This window comes from Corticium candelabrum, chromosome 1, assembly GCF_963422355.1.
Source record: "Corticium candelabrum chromosome 1, ooCorCand1.1, whole genome shotgun sequence".
Taxonomy (NCBI): domain Eukaryota; kingdom Metazoa; phylum Porifera; class Homoscleromorpha; order Homosclerophorida; family Plakinidae; genus Corticium; species Corticium candelabrum.
Window position 1 is genome coordinate 8,464,036 of NC_085085.1, and position 19,628 is coordinate 8,483,663.

The window sequence follows — 19,628 nt, forward strand, 5'->3', positions numbered from 1 at the left end:
AGACATCGTTAATTTCCAATTGGCCCCTAACTAGATAACATTACAAAGAATAAATTCTGACCCCATATGAAGAAGCATTGTGTAAAGCAATGAGTCCACCCTTGTCTTTAGCATTCACATCTGCCCCATGTTCTAACAAGTACTCAGCAACTTCAACCTGATTGTAACCAGCTGCAAGCAAGCCATAATAAAATTTATGTCTGCAAAGCCACACATAATTCAACAGAAGTTATGGTGGCTAACCAGCCAAATGAAGAGGTGTTGAGTTTCTTCCTGCTTGGTCTCTACAATTTACATTGTCTGCTGTCAACAGTTTAGCCACCTGAAAAGGTACAGAACAATATTATTTAAGAAGAATGAAAAATCAATCAATCAATGAATGCCAGAGTAGATACAACCATTTGGACATGTATATCCTAAAAAGAGTTAAACTCTCAATTTATACATAAAATAAAACTTGTCCAAAATACCTAAGGGGAGGGGGGAATTTAAGAACATTGCCCAGCTGGTTACTAAATGTAAAGCCAAGCCTGAACACACATACACATATACACACTTTGCTTCACTCAAACACATTATCATAAAAAAGATTTATCATACAGATAATAAACAACCAGACAGATGGATCAACATAATGTCAAAATATGCACAAACAGACCAACAAGTACAGCCAATCAAACCAAACAGAACTTACAGAAAGTCTCATATACTGTACATATTACCAACCCTGGCAAGATCTCCTTTCTTTGCAGCTTCAAGTAGTGCAGCATCTCCTCTTAGTAAATCTCTCACATCAGTATCATCCTCTCTCACTAGATCCAATGGAGTGTGACCATCACGATTCTTCTTCTGAGGATCTGCGCCATACTATATTAAACAAGAAAGTTTAAAGTGCCAAACAATCTGCTAAACAAATTAATACAAGAGAACACACTGAAGCATTGTTAATTAAAAGCAAATGCCTCATTAATCATGGTTACACAAAAACATAAGAGAAATAGAATTAATATGCAACGGCATTACAGTACACAAATCAAATACAATCAAAATCATTCATAGATAGTTATTTAGCAACACCCATATAGCATGGAATATTTGCATAACTGCAACACAACCTAACCTTTAGTAGCAATTTGCAAATCTCAAATTTTCCCTTTGCCGCTGCCTCATGTAGTGGGGTGAACTTCCACAAATCAGCAGCATTCACATTAGCTCCATGCTTGACAAGCAGTTCTGCCACCTCATAGTGACCATACGAGCATGCATTATGAAGAGGAACCAAACCACTAACACACACAAACAAGAATGCTTTGTTTCATAACACTGAACACAATAAATCTAATAACTAACCCTTTGTCTTTAGCTTGTACATTTGCTCCCTGCTGCAAAAGATATTCTACCACAGGCACTCTGTTGTAACCTGCTGCAAAGTGCAACGGAGTTGACAAACGGCCATCTAGATCTCGACAATTAACGTTCTGTAAAGTGCAAGCTCTCTAAACACAAGAGTCCATATGAAAGGGTCACATTAATGCCACATGTACAAAAACCTTCACTAGCTCCAAATCTCCTGTCTTCGATGATTCTAGTAGCTGTTGGTCAGCATCTGCGATGTCTGCCGGTGGATCTTACAACAAAAAACTTCATTATACCCAACTACAGTATAATTCCAAATTTAGAAATCATCCCATGTTGGAAGCCATCTTTAAATTGATTACTTCTACACGTAGATAATAAAAATAAAATTTAATAACAAGTATCACTACCTACCTACCTTGTAGTATCTTCTGAACACTCTCAGTAGCCAGCTGCATTGGAGTGTATCCCTCAGACGAAACACATGCTGAATCTGCTCCATGTGCCAAGAGCACTCGACAAACTTGCACCAGCCCTTCATGTGCTGCACGATGAAGAGCAGTCTGCCCAACACCATCAGCTGCATTCACCTAACATAATTATTCATTATGAATTTGAGAATTACACTTAAGCGTCTCTTATCTGGGCTCCTTGGGACCGGGGCACTGCCAGTATCTCAGTATTGCCTGTATCTTACGATAACTCATTTCACAAGCAGTACATCATTTTGACTTTTTTTTGCATAATACAACATGCCAATCTTTCCAAATATCAGCAATGGTAGAAATCACAACACTAAATTTCTCACCAACCACTCTTTTGGTAAATTCACACTTGAAACGTACTTATCGTAACGAGACTTGGCAAAGAAAAGGCAACATAGCCATAAAGTCTGCTTTTGGTAATAGCCGTTCACACTGCAAACCTAGAGTCGACTTAGAACAGGACATGCACGCGACAAAGCCTACCTCTTTCAGGAAGTTCACGTTTCCCTCCACCATTGTCAGTGACACTGTCATAAACAATGTCAAACCAGGTAACACATAATTTTTCGCTGTCTTGCAGCACATTTTCAGGCCTGCTTGAACCGTAGAAGCCTCAGAAACTGCACCAGCACAATCAACAACATGGTGATGGTGAAATACTAGCGTGCACTACCATCACGTGATCAACTAGAAATTAAACTAACATTGAACTTAAGTCACACTGCCAAGTGCCTGACAACAAAGGAGACTTAGGTCAGCATGAACGCAAGCAAATTTCAAGTCTAGTTTAAGTGGGACTTAAGCGTATATGTGAACGCACCAATTGAGACCTAATAGCAGCAAAGTAGTCGACGTGAAACACAAGAGCACTCTGCTCACATTGAAACTGAATAAGTTCCGCACGCTTGCAACTGATTGCACAAGTATTTACAACAAGCAACACATGTTGAGGGTGCCCGTAAACAGATATGTCTGTATCTCAGACGTCCGGATAAGAGACATTCAAGTGTACATACAACACAATCACATTGTACACAAAAAATAAGACATATGTAGACATCTCCATTTGCCTGTGGCTACCCTCTGTCTGTCTGTCAATACATATATTTTCATACATCAGCACTATTACAGTCTAATTGTCCAAACACCTGTCTGTCTGTCTGTCTGTCTATCGATATGTATCAGTATGTCTCCTGACACACCTCCTTACTACCCTATCTTGAGTGCCTGAATACACAAAACTACATAAATCAAACAGCAACAGAAATGACAAACCCCATTGTGATGAAATACAACTGTCACTGACGTGTACCCTATGGTCTTCATATTATCAGTTCCTGTACCACAAATCTATTTGTCCAGCTGTGTTTCCTTGTCCTACAATTGTTGTTTGTGCAAAAGCACACATGCATTGTAACAGAACTGCAGAAGCTTGTCTACATGTCTTTCTTTGACTACATGTGTCACTAAAACGTCTTTCTACCTGCCTTCACTTCATTTTCACAAACCTTAGCCCCATTCTTCAGCAGCATTTCCATTGCATCCAAGTGAGATTTAGAAGCAGCACAATGTAATGGACTCAGCAATCTATACACAACATAACATCATCAGACATAAATCATCCATTAGTAATTCTGCTATTATCTCATTCTCCTTACTCTTTATTTTGAGCATTCACATCTGCCCCCTTCTTGATCAGCAGTTCAGTGCATGCCTTACGTTTAGGGTATGGTGAACTGACAGCACAATGCTAGCAACAACACCAAGACAACTATCATCAGTCCACGGCATTTGAAAATGCGATACTCAATGCATGCTCCATGTCATATTCTACATTTCAAAAGTATGCCAAGTTGCAGAAACCTTGTTTCTACCGTTTCTACTGTATGTCTTGTGTGTGTGTAAGCTGATTTATGTGTCACATGTAAAAATAGCCCAGTTTATTGTTCAAATAACACACATCAATCTTTAGTTTAACTGAACGTTTGAGCCAGAAAGAATCGTCGTCAATCACAGTATTATGCAACATTTAGAATATGCAATGGTCAAGCATCACCTCACGTCACACACATTGTACTATTCACTACACTGTGTAGTTTCAGCACGTCACAGATGTCACTGCATGTATTCTTGAACAGACCAATTGCGCCAAGACTTTCTACTAGCACAAATCTGCTAAAACATTCAAGTCGCTGCGTTCTCCTTTGCAATTTCTTCTGGGAATTCAAATCACATGACGCTGGTTCCAACTTTCTTTCTGTCCTTTCCCTTAAGCATAGTAGCGTGGCACTTAGCCTCGAGCTTCCCGACTACAAAGAGCACGTAGTGTGTGACTCTACAAATGATACTAAACTGATTTCAGAAGTACTTATCAAAAGGCAATGCTAAATGGTAGTCTAACAGTGTAGGATCGTTTTACCTAGTTCAATAATGAGATGGAAAGATACCACACTTTTGCATCACATAAACATAAAAGAGATCTTACAAATGAAAAAGAGACGTCTGCCATGCTTGCGCGCATATATCTTGGCAGACAGCATGAAACGACGACTCTTTGATTCTGTGGCAGAACGCTAGTCTAACTGCTCGACTAGCGAGACTATATCTCGCCCAGTCGTCAAAGGTGATGGTCTAGCAACGCTGCTGTGTATGTCCTGTCATGGCAAGCTTAAAAAGATCAAAGAACTGGAACCAAACCTAAAACTAAGATAAGTCTGTGCATCAGAGTCTCTATTCACGACTCTGGCACGCACTTAGTGCCTCTGGTGTGCACTTAGCATCCTAGTATAACCAATTACTGCTATATTCCAAATCTAAGACACTGATTGACTTAGGGGTGGTTCACAATTTCATCATTTTCATGAGCGTACAAAACGTACGCTAGGAGGGTAGGGGTAGGGTCTCGCGTACGCTTTTTAAATGATGATTAGGCTATTGATATATTTATCTTCTCATTCTAATTAATACCAAGCAATGCTTTATGCGATGCCCTTCAAATGCTCGGGAGATGCGTTGTGCAGGACTCTTATTAGATGGTTACAGTGCTGAGTTGAGATCTTTCGATGCGGTCTGGAATTGCAAAGTTTGCCCATGCGCCTGAATTAATCCGGGTATTTCATGTAGCGTGGGGTGTGCACAAGAATCCGCACTGTCTATATCAACAATTTATGAACATCTTTGTATTCAACAACAAACATCAACGGAGCGAGAAAGTGAGTGCCAGACAGGAGTAGACAGCAGCTGCAAAAGACAAGGCCAAACGCTGCCTCACATTCAAAGAAGAGAGGAAAAAGATGAAAAAGATGCAGAAAGGATTCAGGACGCTGCATTTCAATGATTGATTTTTGAAGAAGACGGTAAGATGTCACATTCTATGTAGTATAATGCATACTGGTACATGTCAGCACATGATCAGAAAATCGTCATTTTAAAATATGCTTTTGGGAGGAGGGGAGGGATAGCCAAATAGCGTATGTTTTGTATGCTCAAGACAATGACAAAAATTATGAACCACCCCTTAGAAGGCTTTCTCCGAATCATTCTTGTACCATTCCGGTCCAGACAAATAGTTGCGCGCTCTGCGCACTATCTTCGCCATACATGGTGGATTACGTGTGTGATTACATGTTAAGATCACATGACCGGAAAGTATTATGCTGGTCCGATGCTATGCAAGCACCGTTTGGCTGTATTCATTAGTAATTGCTCTGTTTCCTGTAAGAGGAGACACCGCCTACTAGATCTGGTTACCTATTTGCAAATCAGTACTCTATCTATCAAAGAAGAAGTGGGCTATGACACGCACAAAACAAGTGACATATCTATGCAACTAACTGTGTTGAGTCGCGAGACAATGAAGCACCTGCATTTGTTTAGAAACAACTTAATTACTACAACAATTGTCCCCATCCGCTCTGTGACAATCTAGCACATACAACCATATACCAACCACATCCAGTCTATCGACCACATCCAGTCTATCGACCCTCCCCCCCCACATTAGTCTAGTCGTTGGTCGACAAGACCTACTACTCTGACCTACTACTGTAACCAGAGGCTCCGCCTCAAGTTAACAAGCAGATGGCATTAATGTGCACGTGTGCAAATGAATGCTGAAGACGTCTGTAATGAATAAAGTATTTAATTCGTATCCATACTACTGGAGCATAACAGAACAAGAGAGAAACAAAAACATCCCTGTACGTGGTAATAAAAATGTTCTTCTCTACCAAGTCAATACCACGGCAGGTCAACTTGTGCCTACAAATACCACGACAATAGACCAACTAGTCTATTATTAGATTCTGTGGCTCTCTTCAATGAGCACAACTGCTGACGTTTCATCTTCGTTGGTGCCTCTGTAAACCGGCGCATAAACCTTTGACAAATGAATTCACTCTGTTTCATCACCCTACCTTTTCTGATACCTTTCCTGAATGCGTTATTAACCGACTTTATTACTGATGACCTGCTGAAATCCGACAAGTGACTTCCATCGGCCACCACGCAGAGTTGCTTGTCCACTATATTCATCCACACTCAGGGTTTAAAATTCCTGGTCGCCTCCTCATCATTGGCGACTAACACCAGTAATTTGGCGACTGAACGTGGACAATTTGTTCGCCCTAGAGATTCAACGCGGCATTGCACATGATCGTCTTCGTTCGCGTTGGTCTGACCGACTGTGTAAAACCGCAGAACCTCCGATTTCTATACTAATAACAACAGAAAAGATATCCATCTACCAGGGCAGCTAGAGTTCTGATGTTTGCGCATATGTGACAGGATTTTAGTGTAACGCAGTGTCTATAGGAAACAGACCAATCGCAAACGGGAATTTGTATGATGGTGCATCGGTTTGTCGGACCAAGCGACTGACCTGTTTTACTGTAGGCTGTAACTTACAGCTCATCGCTATTATATATCTCTACCACCTCCTGTATACTCTCCCACGACATCTGGAAGCAATTGGAAACCTCAGCTGAGACATTGGGTTGGGTATATTCTTACCTCAATATGCCAAACGTATATTACCTGACGAAATATGATTACATCTAATATAAACCACATTCAATTTCTACAAGTGCCAGCAGTAAGGACAGAAAAAAACCACACCTACAAATCCTGGATGCCTACTTTCAGTTTCAGTTGGAAATGTAATGTGCACACACTGAGATAGAAAAAGTAGGCATGGTTGTAAACAAAGTAGGCGTGGTTTTAAATAAAGTAGGCGTGCCTTTATGTTTAATTGCTCTGACAACCACCAAGTTAGGACCCCCGACACTGAATCATTCAAACATAGTCCACCCAGATGTGAAACTACTGTATTCACCAACCCATAAAATTGCCGATTCTTCACTACAACTACTGTGAAAAGCAACACCCAAGTACGTTATTTCTGTCTTAGTGGTTAGGATGCGCCATTTAACCAGAATTCTGGGTTATGAGGGATAATCCACTTATTCTTTACGAAGGTCGTTGCAACCTTTTCTTATCATTTATCTGGGATACGAGCAGCTGTCAACTTACGCTGCTGGAATATTATGCGTCATTGTATGACAAATGTCCCAAAGCGAGCGTCAAAGCAGTGCATGTTTCAGTACAGTACAACTATCCGCCTGCATACTGAGAGAGCACTTACAAACTAGCCTTGGTCTGATAGTCATTATTTAATGACCTCATATCAATTACAACGTTAGTCTTCAGTTGTAAAATGTTACTCGTCAAATGACGACTTGACGACCTATTCTCAAGCCCTGAGAACCCCAATCGAACACCCTAACCCATATTTCTAATCTTCCCTTTCAGAAAAGTCACATTCAAATATGCTCAAAATGTAATAAATGAGAGTTACAAACAGTTCCCTACATTCTCTATATACAAGATAAGTAATTGTCTAACCAGAGCAGTGTCCAATGTGTATGGATGCTGAAATGTAACTGTATCTGTAGTGATGGCTTTCTTTAGTCTGGCAAGATCAGCAGTCTTTGCAGCATCTAATGTAGTATGACCCCTCCATTCTCCTAATAAAACACAATAGACACATCATTTTGTACTTAAGCACAATAAACTACGGTATTTGCAAACAGCATGGCCATTGTTGCTATGATATCCAAAATTAAAACGTCTATGATTTCTGAGAGAAGATATGTCAAGTAGGCAGATTAGAGTGGTTGCTTTGTCTATATGTGTAGAAAACATATGCAATTAACTAAAATCTTCCAATTATTGCAAACCAATGAGCGAAACAGTAAATGTGCTAAACCTCAACAATCTTTATATATTACAGAAGATGTGCAAGTTTCAGTTGATCAACAACCTAATGAAAGTACCTTTCCTAATGGTAGAAAACACTATAAAATAAGCATAAAATACACATACAGATCTCGAAGGCACTGATCTATTTAAGCAATCAAAGCAAGTGGGGTAAGTGAGTTAGAATTTTATTACACATACCACTGCACCACTTATCAAAATTGCTGAAATGTTAAGTAATCTTACAACGTTCTTACTGGTTAGTTTGTCCACTAGATCAGGAGTTGCTGCAGCATCAAGAGCACTTTTGGAATGACAATTGACAAGAGTAGGATCTGCTCCATGACTCAAAAGCAATGAACAAACTTCAACTCTGAAAAAGATCAACAAACACTGCAAGAAATTTTCACAAGCAAAAGACAACAGAAAGAGTTGTATGTTACAACATGTTTACAACATGTTTACAACAAATAAGAACCAGACAAATCAGAAAGACAGAAAAGAAACACATCTTAGTCCATTGCAGTTGCTTGCAAATAACAAAATGACAACACCAGAGCTTCTATTCATAACTACTACCAGTTTAACCTCTTCCTTTGTCAATTAACCAAAAATCACCACACTCGTGATTGTCATCCCAAACAAGGTATGAGAACCACTAGACTGCCTAAGTTGTAGTAAAGCAAGAGTTCAGATGGCAAAGAAATAGCATTGGAATATGTATAACAAGTCTCTAATTAAACAAATTGTAGACAGTAGTGGCTACTACTGTATACCATACTCGCTCGACTATTACTCCAGAGATCAAGTAACTGTAAACATACAACGCCAACTTTGGCCGAGGCTCTAAAATTTTCACACCTCTTAGGCCGTGTTTCCACTAGCTGCACCTTAAACTAGTTTAGATTAATTGCGTTTAAGAACTAAAACAGTTCAAGAAAGCAACTGTTTCCACTAGGAACTTGCACATCCGTAATGTGCAAGACAAACCGTCTAAGAATGCCACAGTATTTGTCAAGTGATGCTTGTTTTAAAAGTATTGAGCTGCCCTGTTGCCGAGTCAGATCAGCTGCTGGTTGTCACTGATTCAGCATCTACTACTATAAATTTGCATGATAATGACCAAGGACACCGTCTTCTTTCATTCCGTAGCTACTGATTGCTCTCCTTTATTTAACAACCATTACATCTTTCAAGCCAATCCTACACCAGCAAAATAGTTAATATCATCAAAATGACGTTATTAAAAGCCATGTAAGCAAGCGCGCTACTGTCACGTGATACTTAAAGGGGAGTCCTACGGAATAACAACCTAGGCTTCAAAAATAGGTCTTGACGAGAGAATCCAATTACACGTCCCAATTTGCCTCCGTTGTTGAACTAAAAATGATTGCTTTTCAAGGACCTTGAAACCCTGGTTTCAAAGTCAACAACAAGGAATGTCTTTCACATGACGCAATGAAAAACGTTTACTGGTAAGTAGTAGTTACGTATCCACTCCGACTCGGGTTTCTAGGCAGAAGAAGTAGCGTTGACTAGAAGGCTACTGAATCTGTAGTCATGATTCATCTGCAGATCTCTTCTAGACAGCAGGATCTCAACTTTTGTGCATTCTACCTACTCGCTACGCAAACATAACAATGAAAGTGAATGTTCACAAGTTATTTACGCAAGCTAGTACACTAGTAGTTCATTGCGTTGAGTGCATGGGATGGGCATTTCCCGAACAAAGAGCGATAGCATAGCTGGTCTCATTGTGCCACTCTGCTGATGCCTGGTAAGAGATGGAGCTCTCACCCTTTATGTATGAGCCAGAAAGAGAAATCAGCAAGTCTGACTCTAGGTACGGTAGTTCAGAACACAAACGGATGTCTGGTACACTTTCCACACTTACCACTAAACGCTTTTCGTTAGTTTGGGCGGAAGACACACCTTTTGTTGACCTTAAATCAGTGATGTCAGTTATTGCAAAAAGCAATAATTTTTAGTTCAACGAGGCAAATTCTCTTGTTAAAAGCTATTTTTTAAAGGGTAGGTTGTTTTTCTGTGGGACCGCCCTCTTAAACCTAAACCACTTTCCTAAAACCTACTTCAAAGTAGGTTTAAGAAAGCAGTTTAGGTTTAGAATGTAACTGGTTTAGTGCAAGTGGAAACAGGTCAATCTTTAAACCGGTTAGCTTAAACCACTTCTTAAGCGCTAATGTAAACGAGCCCTAGTCCTTCAAATAATTAGTGCTAATCAGCACAGTGACTGCTTGCTAGATTTGCACCTGTAGACAATATTCTTCAACGTACGGTTAGCCTGTTGACCCTGTATTTTTCTATAAGCAGCAAGAACAGCCATGCCAAAAAGAATGTTACTTCATGTTGAAGCCAAATATGTGCCATTTGTGGGAGCAATGAGCATTTAATACGCACAACTAGGGTGCATCTCTCACAACAGGACATCATCAACTGGATTCCGAGTCATGATCATCCAATGAAGCAAGTCCAATTTTAATATCATCTCTGCTGTGGGATCTCTACCTCTATGGATGGGTAACAAGATGGTGAGATACTGAATCACTTTCCACTAGATGAAGCAAAGCTAAGAAAGAAGGAATAAGCCTGCATGTCAGTGACTCCAAATCTGACTCCGAGTTTGAAGGTTTCATGACTCAGATTCTGGTATAGAAGATTAGGTTTCTACATTTTACGTAGTGGCTGGCAGTGCTTTGATGCTCTATATACATGCATTAATAGTGACATGTAGTTACTATCTAGGAATGGCTGGCGGGGTCAATACATAAGCTCGTTTACGCCCCTTTTCTATCTTGGCTCAGAAGCACTAGTGTGAAAAACGAATAGCATTGCTGAAGTCTCCTCTTTTTCTTCTCTATGTGTGCCAAGTTTGAACCTCTAAAACCGTTTGGTTTATTTTAAATGTATTTGTAATAAACCACATTTTCGTCTGACTACCTAACTTTCTTCAGATGGGTTTTCTCATTCTGAACGCTTTTGCCGACTGAACTGGTTACGTCTCTTTGCTGCAAACTAACCTGGGCAGAAGCCGTTTTCTTCATTTTGCAATCGGTTAAAAAATTCGGTTATCCCGATTTTGTGTGAGTGCCTCGTCACGTACTCCACCATTTTGGAGCGTGCTGCGCGTGCTCCGGCACTCACAGGCACGTCTGCTGATATTCGCAGCTGCTTCTGTTGTTCTCAGCCAACAGCGATCCACAAACATTTAGGATGAGACATGCAATAATTGTCTACGGATGCTGCAACAAGACAACAAAGCAAGCGCACTTCTCTCTGCTGCGGTATCCAATAAAACGTGCTACAAATTGTTTAAGACAAATGTAACTGACGAAAGAGCACTTCGTAAGTTCTCAAAGATGTCCAGATGCAATAGTTGGATTTTCTTACGGTAACATCTAACAATCTATGCAAGGTACTGGTAGATCTATCGGTATAGCACCACTCTCCCGATCGAGTATCAAGTACACCATATATACATTTTTAAGAAGACTCCATATTTAAGCGCCGGAGTAGTTGCCTGTCTTTTCAGCTTGAAATTAACTTGAACTGACTTTCTTGTGCTTTCTTCAGCAATTTTATTCAATCTAGGTCACGTTTCTAGTAGTAGTACGTTGCAATTGTGTTCAGTAGTTCTTGGATTCTATTTACTATAAAATAATGACTAATGAACCCATCAAGGTTCTCAACTTCCTTGGCCATGGCCAAAGAAAATGCCAATGTAGCTATACTCTCCACAGTTGGCGAAAACATCCAAGTCAGACACAATTAACATGTCAACACCTACTGGAGAATTATGATCAAAACAAACAGTCAAGCTTAATTAAGTAACACAATCTTTACAATCCATCTATATGATTCATTAGATAGATAGATAGATAGATAGATAGATAGATAGATAGATAGATAGATAAGTAGTTGTATTTCCTAAAATTCCCTAGGCTGGTCTTCCTATAGGTCCTGCTATTCATGTGATATTCTTCATGCAAAAAGTGAATGAAATAAGATAGAAAACCATTGTAAATGTATTTGAGTAAGAATGGCTACACAAACCAGCAAAAAGCAAACAAACAAGTGTGGATGGTTCAAAATACTGTACCAAACTAAGGGTGCCATAACTAACTCACGCTGTGTTACAATTTTCTGCAATGGTGAGTTAGTCATGGCACCCTTAATTTGGTACAGTATTGAACCATCCACACTTGTTTGTTTGCTTTATGCCGGTTTGTGTAGCCATTCCTACTAAAATACATTTATAATGTTTTTGTATCTTGCCTATATATATATATATATATATATATATATATATATATATATATATATATACACATAGCTGTGTGTGTGTGCGTGCGTGTGTGTGTGTGTGTGTGTGTGTGTGTGTGTGTGTGTGTGTGTGTGTGTGTGTGTTTGGAGACTTGGCAAGAATGACAGATGAATGAATCCCAAAGAAAATTCTGTTTGGCTGTTTGCCAAATAAACATCCAGCTCGTGGCCCAAACTGCGTTGGCAAGACAAAGTTAAGTCAGACATAACATGTTTCCACATTGATGAAAAGAACTGGTTTACCATAGCCAAAGATTGCTCTTTATGAAGTAACGCCTGCATTATTAAACCTTTTAAAAGGAAACTCCAACAGAAATACAACCTGATCTCAAAATGTAGGCTTATCGTGAAACTTTGTACTGCGATACTTTCATGCTAACAGTCACCTTGGTAGCAGAGAAAACGCGGGTTATGTATGGAGCATGCGCCAGACTGACATGTCATTGGTGCTAAGCTCTGCCCACATCAAATGAAATGCCTGCATAACTCAGTTATCTTGCCAGCGATCTACACAAAAACTAAACGGAAATGGTAATAATAGAGGGATCTTGTGTTTTAAGGCCTTACAAGAGCTCTCTGCAACGAAAGTAACATGCTAGACGCCGTTTTCTCCCAGCAGACTTGAACCTCTCCTCTCACAGAAGATGAGGCTAGCACAATAAAACTCAACGGTATTGGCGTTAGCCTTCGTTCTATCAATCTATGAAGAGAAACATTCAGAGGGTTCAAATATGAGGTTCTCTTGGAGAGATCTGAGTAAGCAGACACGGGCCAATACAGCGGCTGGGCAAAGTGTTACAGGTGCAGAATGAGCCTTAGAATTTTACCCGAGTGCAATGATGTAGACGGTGTAGCTAGTACTGTAGTACGTAAGTTGTTTCACCCTGCACAGTGTGTAGACTCGTGACCATGGCAATATACCGCCCCTTTGTCATTCACGGATACTCAATCCTCTAGGGTATGAAACTCATATTATAGTGTCTCTAGTTAGAAAATGGTGCAATGTAGAGGATGATGTATTGCTCCGTCAGTCTGTATCGTATACAAAAGATGTCACAGCACACCCATACATGGTCTTATTTCTATTGTTTTTCGTACGGTAACTCTACATCTTTCTCATTTTGTAAAAAAGTGTTTTTATACTTGTTGGCATTCTTTTTCTGCATGACCTTAGATATGTGCAGCAGTAACAGTGTAGTGAGCAGATACAGTATGCAATTGCAATTGCCGAAATGGACAGTGAGGCTAGAAATCAACACACTCCCCATGTAGCACTCGGTACAGGAAACGTGTAGGTTGGATTTGGTGCAAATGCAATCAGAAGTTAGAGAGAAACGCTAGCAGTAGAAGAGCGGCTTCAATCAGAATAGTCTTCAATCGCTCGAACTGTTGCGGAAGGCGACGACACGTACAGTCTACACAGGGCTGGTGGGCGTGTGTTCAAATGAACTGGAAGGTGTAGCGTTTGCGTCATCAAGAAAATTTACGAGGGGATCGGTCCTTTGAGAGGGGACCATGCACAGCCATGACAAAATTGAGTAGTCGTGGACATGCTCCGTTGCAAGCGCAGAGGCTTGGAATAAAATCAGCTTTGTAGCATAAACAGTTGATACTGATACCTGCACTTACAAAAGAACTAGTATTGAACACAAACTCAACCCTACATACCAACGTGGTAGCGATGGTGATAAACAAATGTGATGGACCCAAGACATGTATGTTGGTCCAGTTGTCTACTCCTTACTTCAAAACAGTCAAACAAAATAGTCTCAATGTGATTTAAAAAGGAATAAATTATGTTCACTTCACACCATTTGGCACAAAATGAGCAGGCGCATCCTTTTGCCCAACATGCCTATAACATTTACACAGCTAGCAAAAGCCAGCACATGAGCCAGCACAAGCTGCCTAGGCAAGAATTGCTGGGATGGCCAGGACGGCCAGGACGGCCAGCATGGCTCAGCTCACACTCTCAGTTACAAGTACTCATGGAAAAAAAGAACAAACCTCTTCCCTTAATCGACAACAAACATATAAACTAATGACAAGGAAACCAACAACAATATGAAGAAGCACTACAGTGCAAACCCTCGCGTGCCATAGCAATGCATCTTGAATGTAAGAGTCAAAGCCGATTAAAAGAGTGTGAGAAGAGTACTAGACACATTAAGAGGCGAGATACATTGTGAACGCAATGTAATGAACTTTCTTAAGGCTGATTCACATACCCTATGCTGGACCACCGTAAGTAACATAACATGACGTAACATAACCTAGCGTAACACTGCGAGCGTTGTCTGTGAACCAAGTGACGTTACGTTAGGATACGCTACGTTACATTACATTGGAATAGAATGCTGTTCTATTTCGACGTAACAAAGCAGAACGATTGACCAATAGGGTTTGAGCAATTCTTTAACCAATCGTATATTCCTGAAAATGCAAGAAAGCTTATAGACACTATTTGACAGTATCCTTGCTTGTGGCAAGTCAAGGCAAGAACGTATAGAGACATCATTGCTAAAGAAAATGCTTAGAAAGAGGTGTATGCGGTTGCGGGAGTCTGCTGACAATTGCATCTGCAAGTGGAAATCCCTGAAAGACAAATTCGTTCGTGAATTTAATCGTCAAAACAAGGCGTAGTACAAGATGGTTGCCCATTGGTTAGGAAACGTGTCTACTGCTGCTAAATGAGAAAAGGCCGGTTCATTGAAAGATCTCATTGACGAAACATAACGTAACATACCGAAACGTTAAACATCATACATACATAGTATTCATAGAATACGTTCATTCAACATCCTTATCTACTAGTTTGGTCGTGTGGCTAATTTGCATCCTTTCCCAGACCTTTCTCCTTAGTCTTTCAACGAAAGCGCAGCAGAAACGCATACTAGACTGTAACTAAATGTACCTGAAGCAGTGAACTATACTTTCACTAAGTTTAGTGCTGGTCCGATGCCATTCAAGCACGTTTTGGCTGTATTCATTAGCATTAGCTGTTAGTGACTGCACAGATTGCGTAAGAGACACTGGCTGCCAATTCCGGACACGTATTTGCCTCAATTGGCACTGTAACAAAGAAAAAGTAGACTATCAAAATGTACAACACAATTCAACATATCCAACTACCATGTCTTGTAACTTTGGGCTAGGTCTAGAAGAGGTACTGCATGCTTTCATACACGAGCAGTAACTGAGAACATGCCTGACAGCAGTGGGCGCAGTCACTACTTTGACTGATCTGTTTGCCAAGAGTATGACCCTATTCAAAGTGTCTGCGATGCAAGGTGTTGTTTTACGTGTTACTCTAGCCACAGGATTGGAATAGTTGCCCAAGTCTTGACATTTGTATATGTGGGGCCTTTGGGCCATTAAATGCTGTTTTCAATAGAGCAATAGTTGTGGAAAGACATTACATTGAGAAATCTCGAATACCCCAAGATTTGACTTCGCAACTGTGACACTAAAATCTATTTCCGGTTTACGGAAGTCGTCCGTGTTCATGTTCACTGGTCTGTTGTGAAGTGTTTCTCTCATCTAACATGTCTGTTTTATGCTACTCTGATCTAACAGAGCAAGTCATGAAGTTCTAGATAACGTCTAGTGTCTAGCTGCACGCACATTTAGTATACATCTAGATCTACGGTGAAATAGCTATATAGAGCAATAGAATGCGTACAAATTACGTGCTAGTGTATTATTCTGGACTCTCTTCTCGCAGTTGGCAGTAGAAGTTGCAAGCAGCAATCAAGAACCCAATCCTCTCCTCAAGCCGATCATCATAGGATGCAGACTGCTCTAAGTGAGTGTGGTGTTCCAAAACACTTTTAGATTTCACTTGGTAGCAAATTACTAGCAATGCAGCTACCGTAGAAACAACTGTGGAAACGATCGCTACGCTCTCAGACCTCAGAATGGGTAAAAGTTCTCGTCCCAACTCCCGGATAGGGTGGTGCATGCAGTACCTCCACTGGGCTAGGCCCGCGACACGATAACAACTCTGAACAAAAACCATTACCGAGGGCATGACCAACATAACAGTTGGAATGCAGATGAGAACGCAGCCAAATGACGTGCCCGATTTAAAATAGCATCATATATGTTTGTTACGTCATCGCAGAATCCTATGACGTGACTAATAAATAATTTTCATATTAGGTCACCTGCTACGTGATTGCCAAGCAGGTCGTTGAGCCAGTCGTATGTACAGTAGTACGTATGTCACTGTGACCGGTCTGCATTACCGTACCTACCGTTTCATGTGTCAGTAATTATAGCAGATCTTACAATTCAGAGCACAACATAACCTGTTCTTGCTTGCAGCCTCATGTAGTGGCGTGAACTGCCATAAATCCATAGCATTAACACTGGCTCCATTTTTCACAAGTAGTTCTGTCACTTCATAGTGACCATACGAACAAGCATTGTGCAATGGCACTAAACCCCTAAAAACATACATAAACAATAAATGACCTACTGGTGATGAACAAATTATTCAATCTCTTTAGTAAACTAAAGACTAAAAAGCTAGCTATCCTGGCATCACACCAAACCATGCCATGCCATACCGACATCATTTGTTTATGCACTAAACAAAACTCATGTCTGCAGCTTGTCTTCACTTCAGTATCGACCACTTACTGTAATTCAAGAAATTTTTGCATGCAACTAAGAGCGTCTTCACACCCGTCCTAATCATTATTAGTGTAACGCCATTTGAAGACCGTAAATAGTATTACAACCGCATTAGTGGTTGCACGTGACTTTGGCACATGAGGTAGTATACAAAAAGTGCAAGCCGCCAATGTTTCTGATGTGATGTTGTATGTTTAAAAGTACAAACACGGCAACAATATGGCGACGTATACAAAGCACGGGCAGATGTATACTAGGTGCGTGCCTGTACATGTGACAACTTCCTGCCGTCCACGAAGGAGCTGCCACAGAAAGCAAACTAAATGTCTCCTTCTTCAAAACCTAAAGCAATGGCTTTGTCAAGACAATTCATGCAAATTCTTGTCGGATATGACGGATGAAAACGGTCGAGGCTAAATTACACTCATGTGCCCACTTGACTTACCAATTACAGTTAGTGGTGTGAACGCGCTTGCTAATGTTGGCCTAATCATAATTAGCCTAATCATAGTTAGTCCTGATATCGGTGTGAACATGCTCTTAGTTCAGCAAATTTCTATTCCGTTCACAATTCAAAGAAAAATGCTAAACTAAATCATTGCATATTTGTGAAGGATTAAAATAATGTTACCTTGTTCAACGACTTCACTGGTGTGCAATACATACCACTAAGTATCACATGTACAATGGCTTCTTCAACAGTAAACTGCCCATCAATAATATTAATCTTCACCAATATGTCAAAAAATCTGAAACTCTAGCTTCTCTCTGCTAATATTTCTTGAATTCTGGTACTCCTTTAGAGTAAGGGGTAGATCCCACTTCCGCTACCTAGTGACCTATCAATAAACCAGTAACTCCAGGCAGTTATACCACCTGATTATTGACCGGTCAATATGTAGGGAAAGTGGGATATGTCAGTTATTCTACGCAAAATACTGGACATTGAATGGCGCAGACGAAGCTAAGGTGCTACAAGCACTGATCTGCTTTCACCTCTTTCTAGTTCTCATTTGTAGCTCACTAACTCACCCTTTGTCTTTGGCATGAACATCAGCTCCCTGCTGCAATAACAGTTGAACAACTCTAACACGATTATATCCTGCGGCAAGGTGAAGAGGAGTGCTCTGATGACAAGCAAACATTTACAAGTAAACGGTAGTAATAAAAAACAAAACAAAAAATGTTAAATCAATACTTTTCTTCCATCTCCAGCATGGCTATTCACATTTAGAGGAGTCAACAGAGAAGTCAGCTTTTCTTCATCACCACTCCTAAAATATTACACAGCATGTCTTAATACCTTTACATTGAGTCAAAACAAGTCCGATCAAACCTGGATGCTTCAAGCAACTCATCCTTCTTGTACTCACCTGAAAAAGTGTAAACGAGATAGAATGGTACACAGATCTTGAAACATATTTATGCAAGCAGTCACTAAGCCATGGCCTGTGCATTAAACGTGTCAGTTTCTTTATTCCAGTCTTATTAAACTTGAACTGTGCTCTAAAACTGAAACAGTTGTGTAAATGCTTTGAAGAGTAACCATGTCAAGAAATACTTTGTGATATCAGCAGACATGTGTATAGATCACTTGGCACATGTACTCTTGTGTTATGGATTATTAATTGCAGTCCTCATGCTTGTAAACTATACCAGCTAAGCTAGTACAACTAAAAAGTTAGCATGAAAGACTACAAGAGAATTAGTATACCAAATTGACATCTCTTATGCACAAAACCAACAATACAGTTCCCAAGAAATTCTAGAAAATTCCCAAAATCACTAAACATCTTTTCTTGAATTGGATTCACAATACAGGCCTTCAGCCAGAACGCTACAGTGTATACAAACTCTCATGATAGGATATACAACCTAAAATCTCCAAGAGATAAACGCCTCAGATAACTTCTCACGCTAGCACAGCTTTCCCCAAACAAGAATTGTGCTAAAGCAAGTTTAGTAACATTAATAATTATACATGTGTTTCAAAATCACCACAGCCAAGTCTGTCTTTTATCAGTTATCCTTTCATCACATGATACTGTGATTAAAATGTCAGAAACTACCATTGTCATTCATACCTGTCAGTACACTTCTGCAAGAAATATCAGCAAGGTCAAGAGGTGTCTTCCCATCTGTGTTCTTGACATTGGCATCAGCTCCATGTTGAAGCAGAACTAAAACAATAAGTTTCAAAATAAACTTCTCAATGACTGTAAGCCAAATCAACATATCCGTGTAACTACAAAAGCTAGTACAAGCACTTCTTGCTGTGAACAAGCAACAAACTCTAGTACAAGTCTCTCCTAATGCACAAAAGTAGAGTTCCTTTACATGCAACTACATGCATCAATTAAGCATACCAAGCTTCTTCAAGCTGCTCATTGAAATTTTAGAAATCTCAAAAATACTCACAAAACTGCATTAGAAACCTAACATACAGTATGACACTTATCACTCAGATCAGTCCACATAGAAGGATGAGACAATGGTAACTTCTGTTATCACTCACATCAATACATGCCATTTCAAATCTAAAGTCATGTGATT

General features: G+C 40.0%; 1 protein-coding gene across 1 annotated transcript in view; it reads right to left on the reverse strand.

Annotated features, from left to right (window-relative positions):
* Positions 1-19,628, reverse strand: part of LOC134196354 (poly [ADP-ribose] polymerase tankyrase-2-like) — a 44,776-nt gene that overhangs the window by 19,421 nt on the left and 5,727 nt on the right. Inside the window, exons 4-19 of the mRNA XM_062665460.1 lie at positions 19,160-19,255; positions 18,412-18,448; positions 18,274-18,349; positions 18,108-18,202; positions 16,748-16,885; positions 8,354-8,469; positions 7,743-7,864; positions 3,500-3,591; positions 3,350-3,428; positions 1,775-1,946; positions 1,551-1,627; positions 1,351-1,496; positions 1,121-1,286; positions 727-867; positions 244-322; positions 62-171 (exon numbers count right to left, since the gene is read on the reverse strand). Of these exons, the coding sequence (XP_062521444.1) occupies positions 62-171; positions 244-322; positions 727-867; positions 1,121-1,286; positions 1,351-1,496; positions 1,551-1,627; positions 1,775-1,946; positions 3,350-3,428; positions 3,500-3,591; positions 7,743-7,864; positions 8,354-8,469; positions 16,748-16,885; positions 18,108-18,202; positions 18,274-18,349; positions 18,412-18,448; positions 19,160-19,255 (1,742 nt within the window). The remainder of the gene's footprint in view (positions 1-61; positions 172-243; positions 323-726; positions 868-1,120; positions 1,287-1,350; positions 1,497-1,550; positions 1,628-1,774; positions 1,947-3,349; positions 3,429-3,499; positions 3,592-7,742; positions 7,865-8,353; positions 8,470-16,747; positions 16,886-18,107; positions 18,203-18,273; positions 18,350-18,411; positions 18,449-19,159; positions 19,256-19,628) is intronic.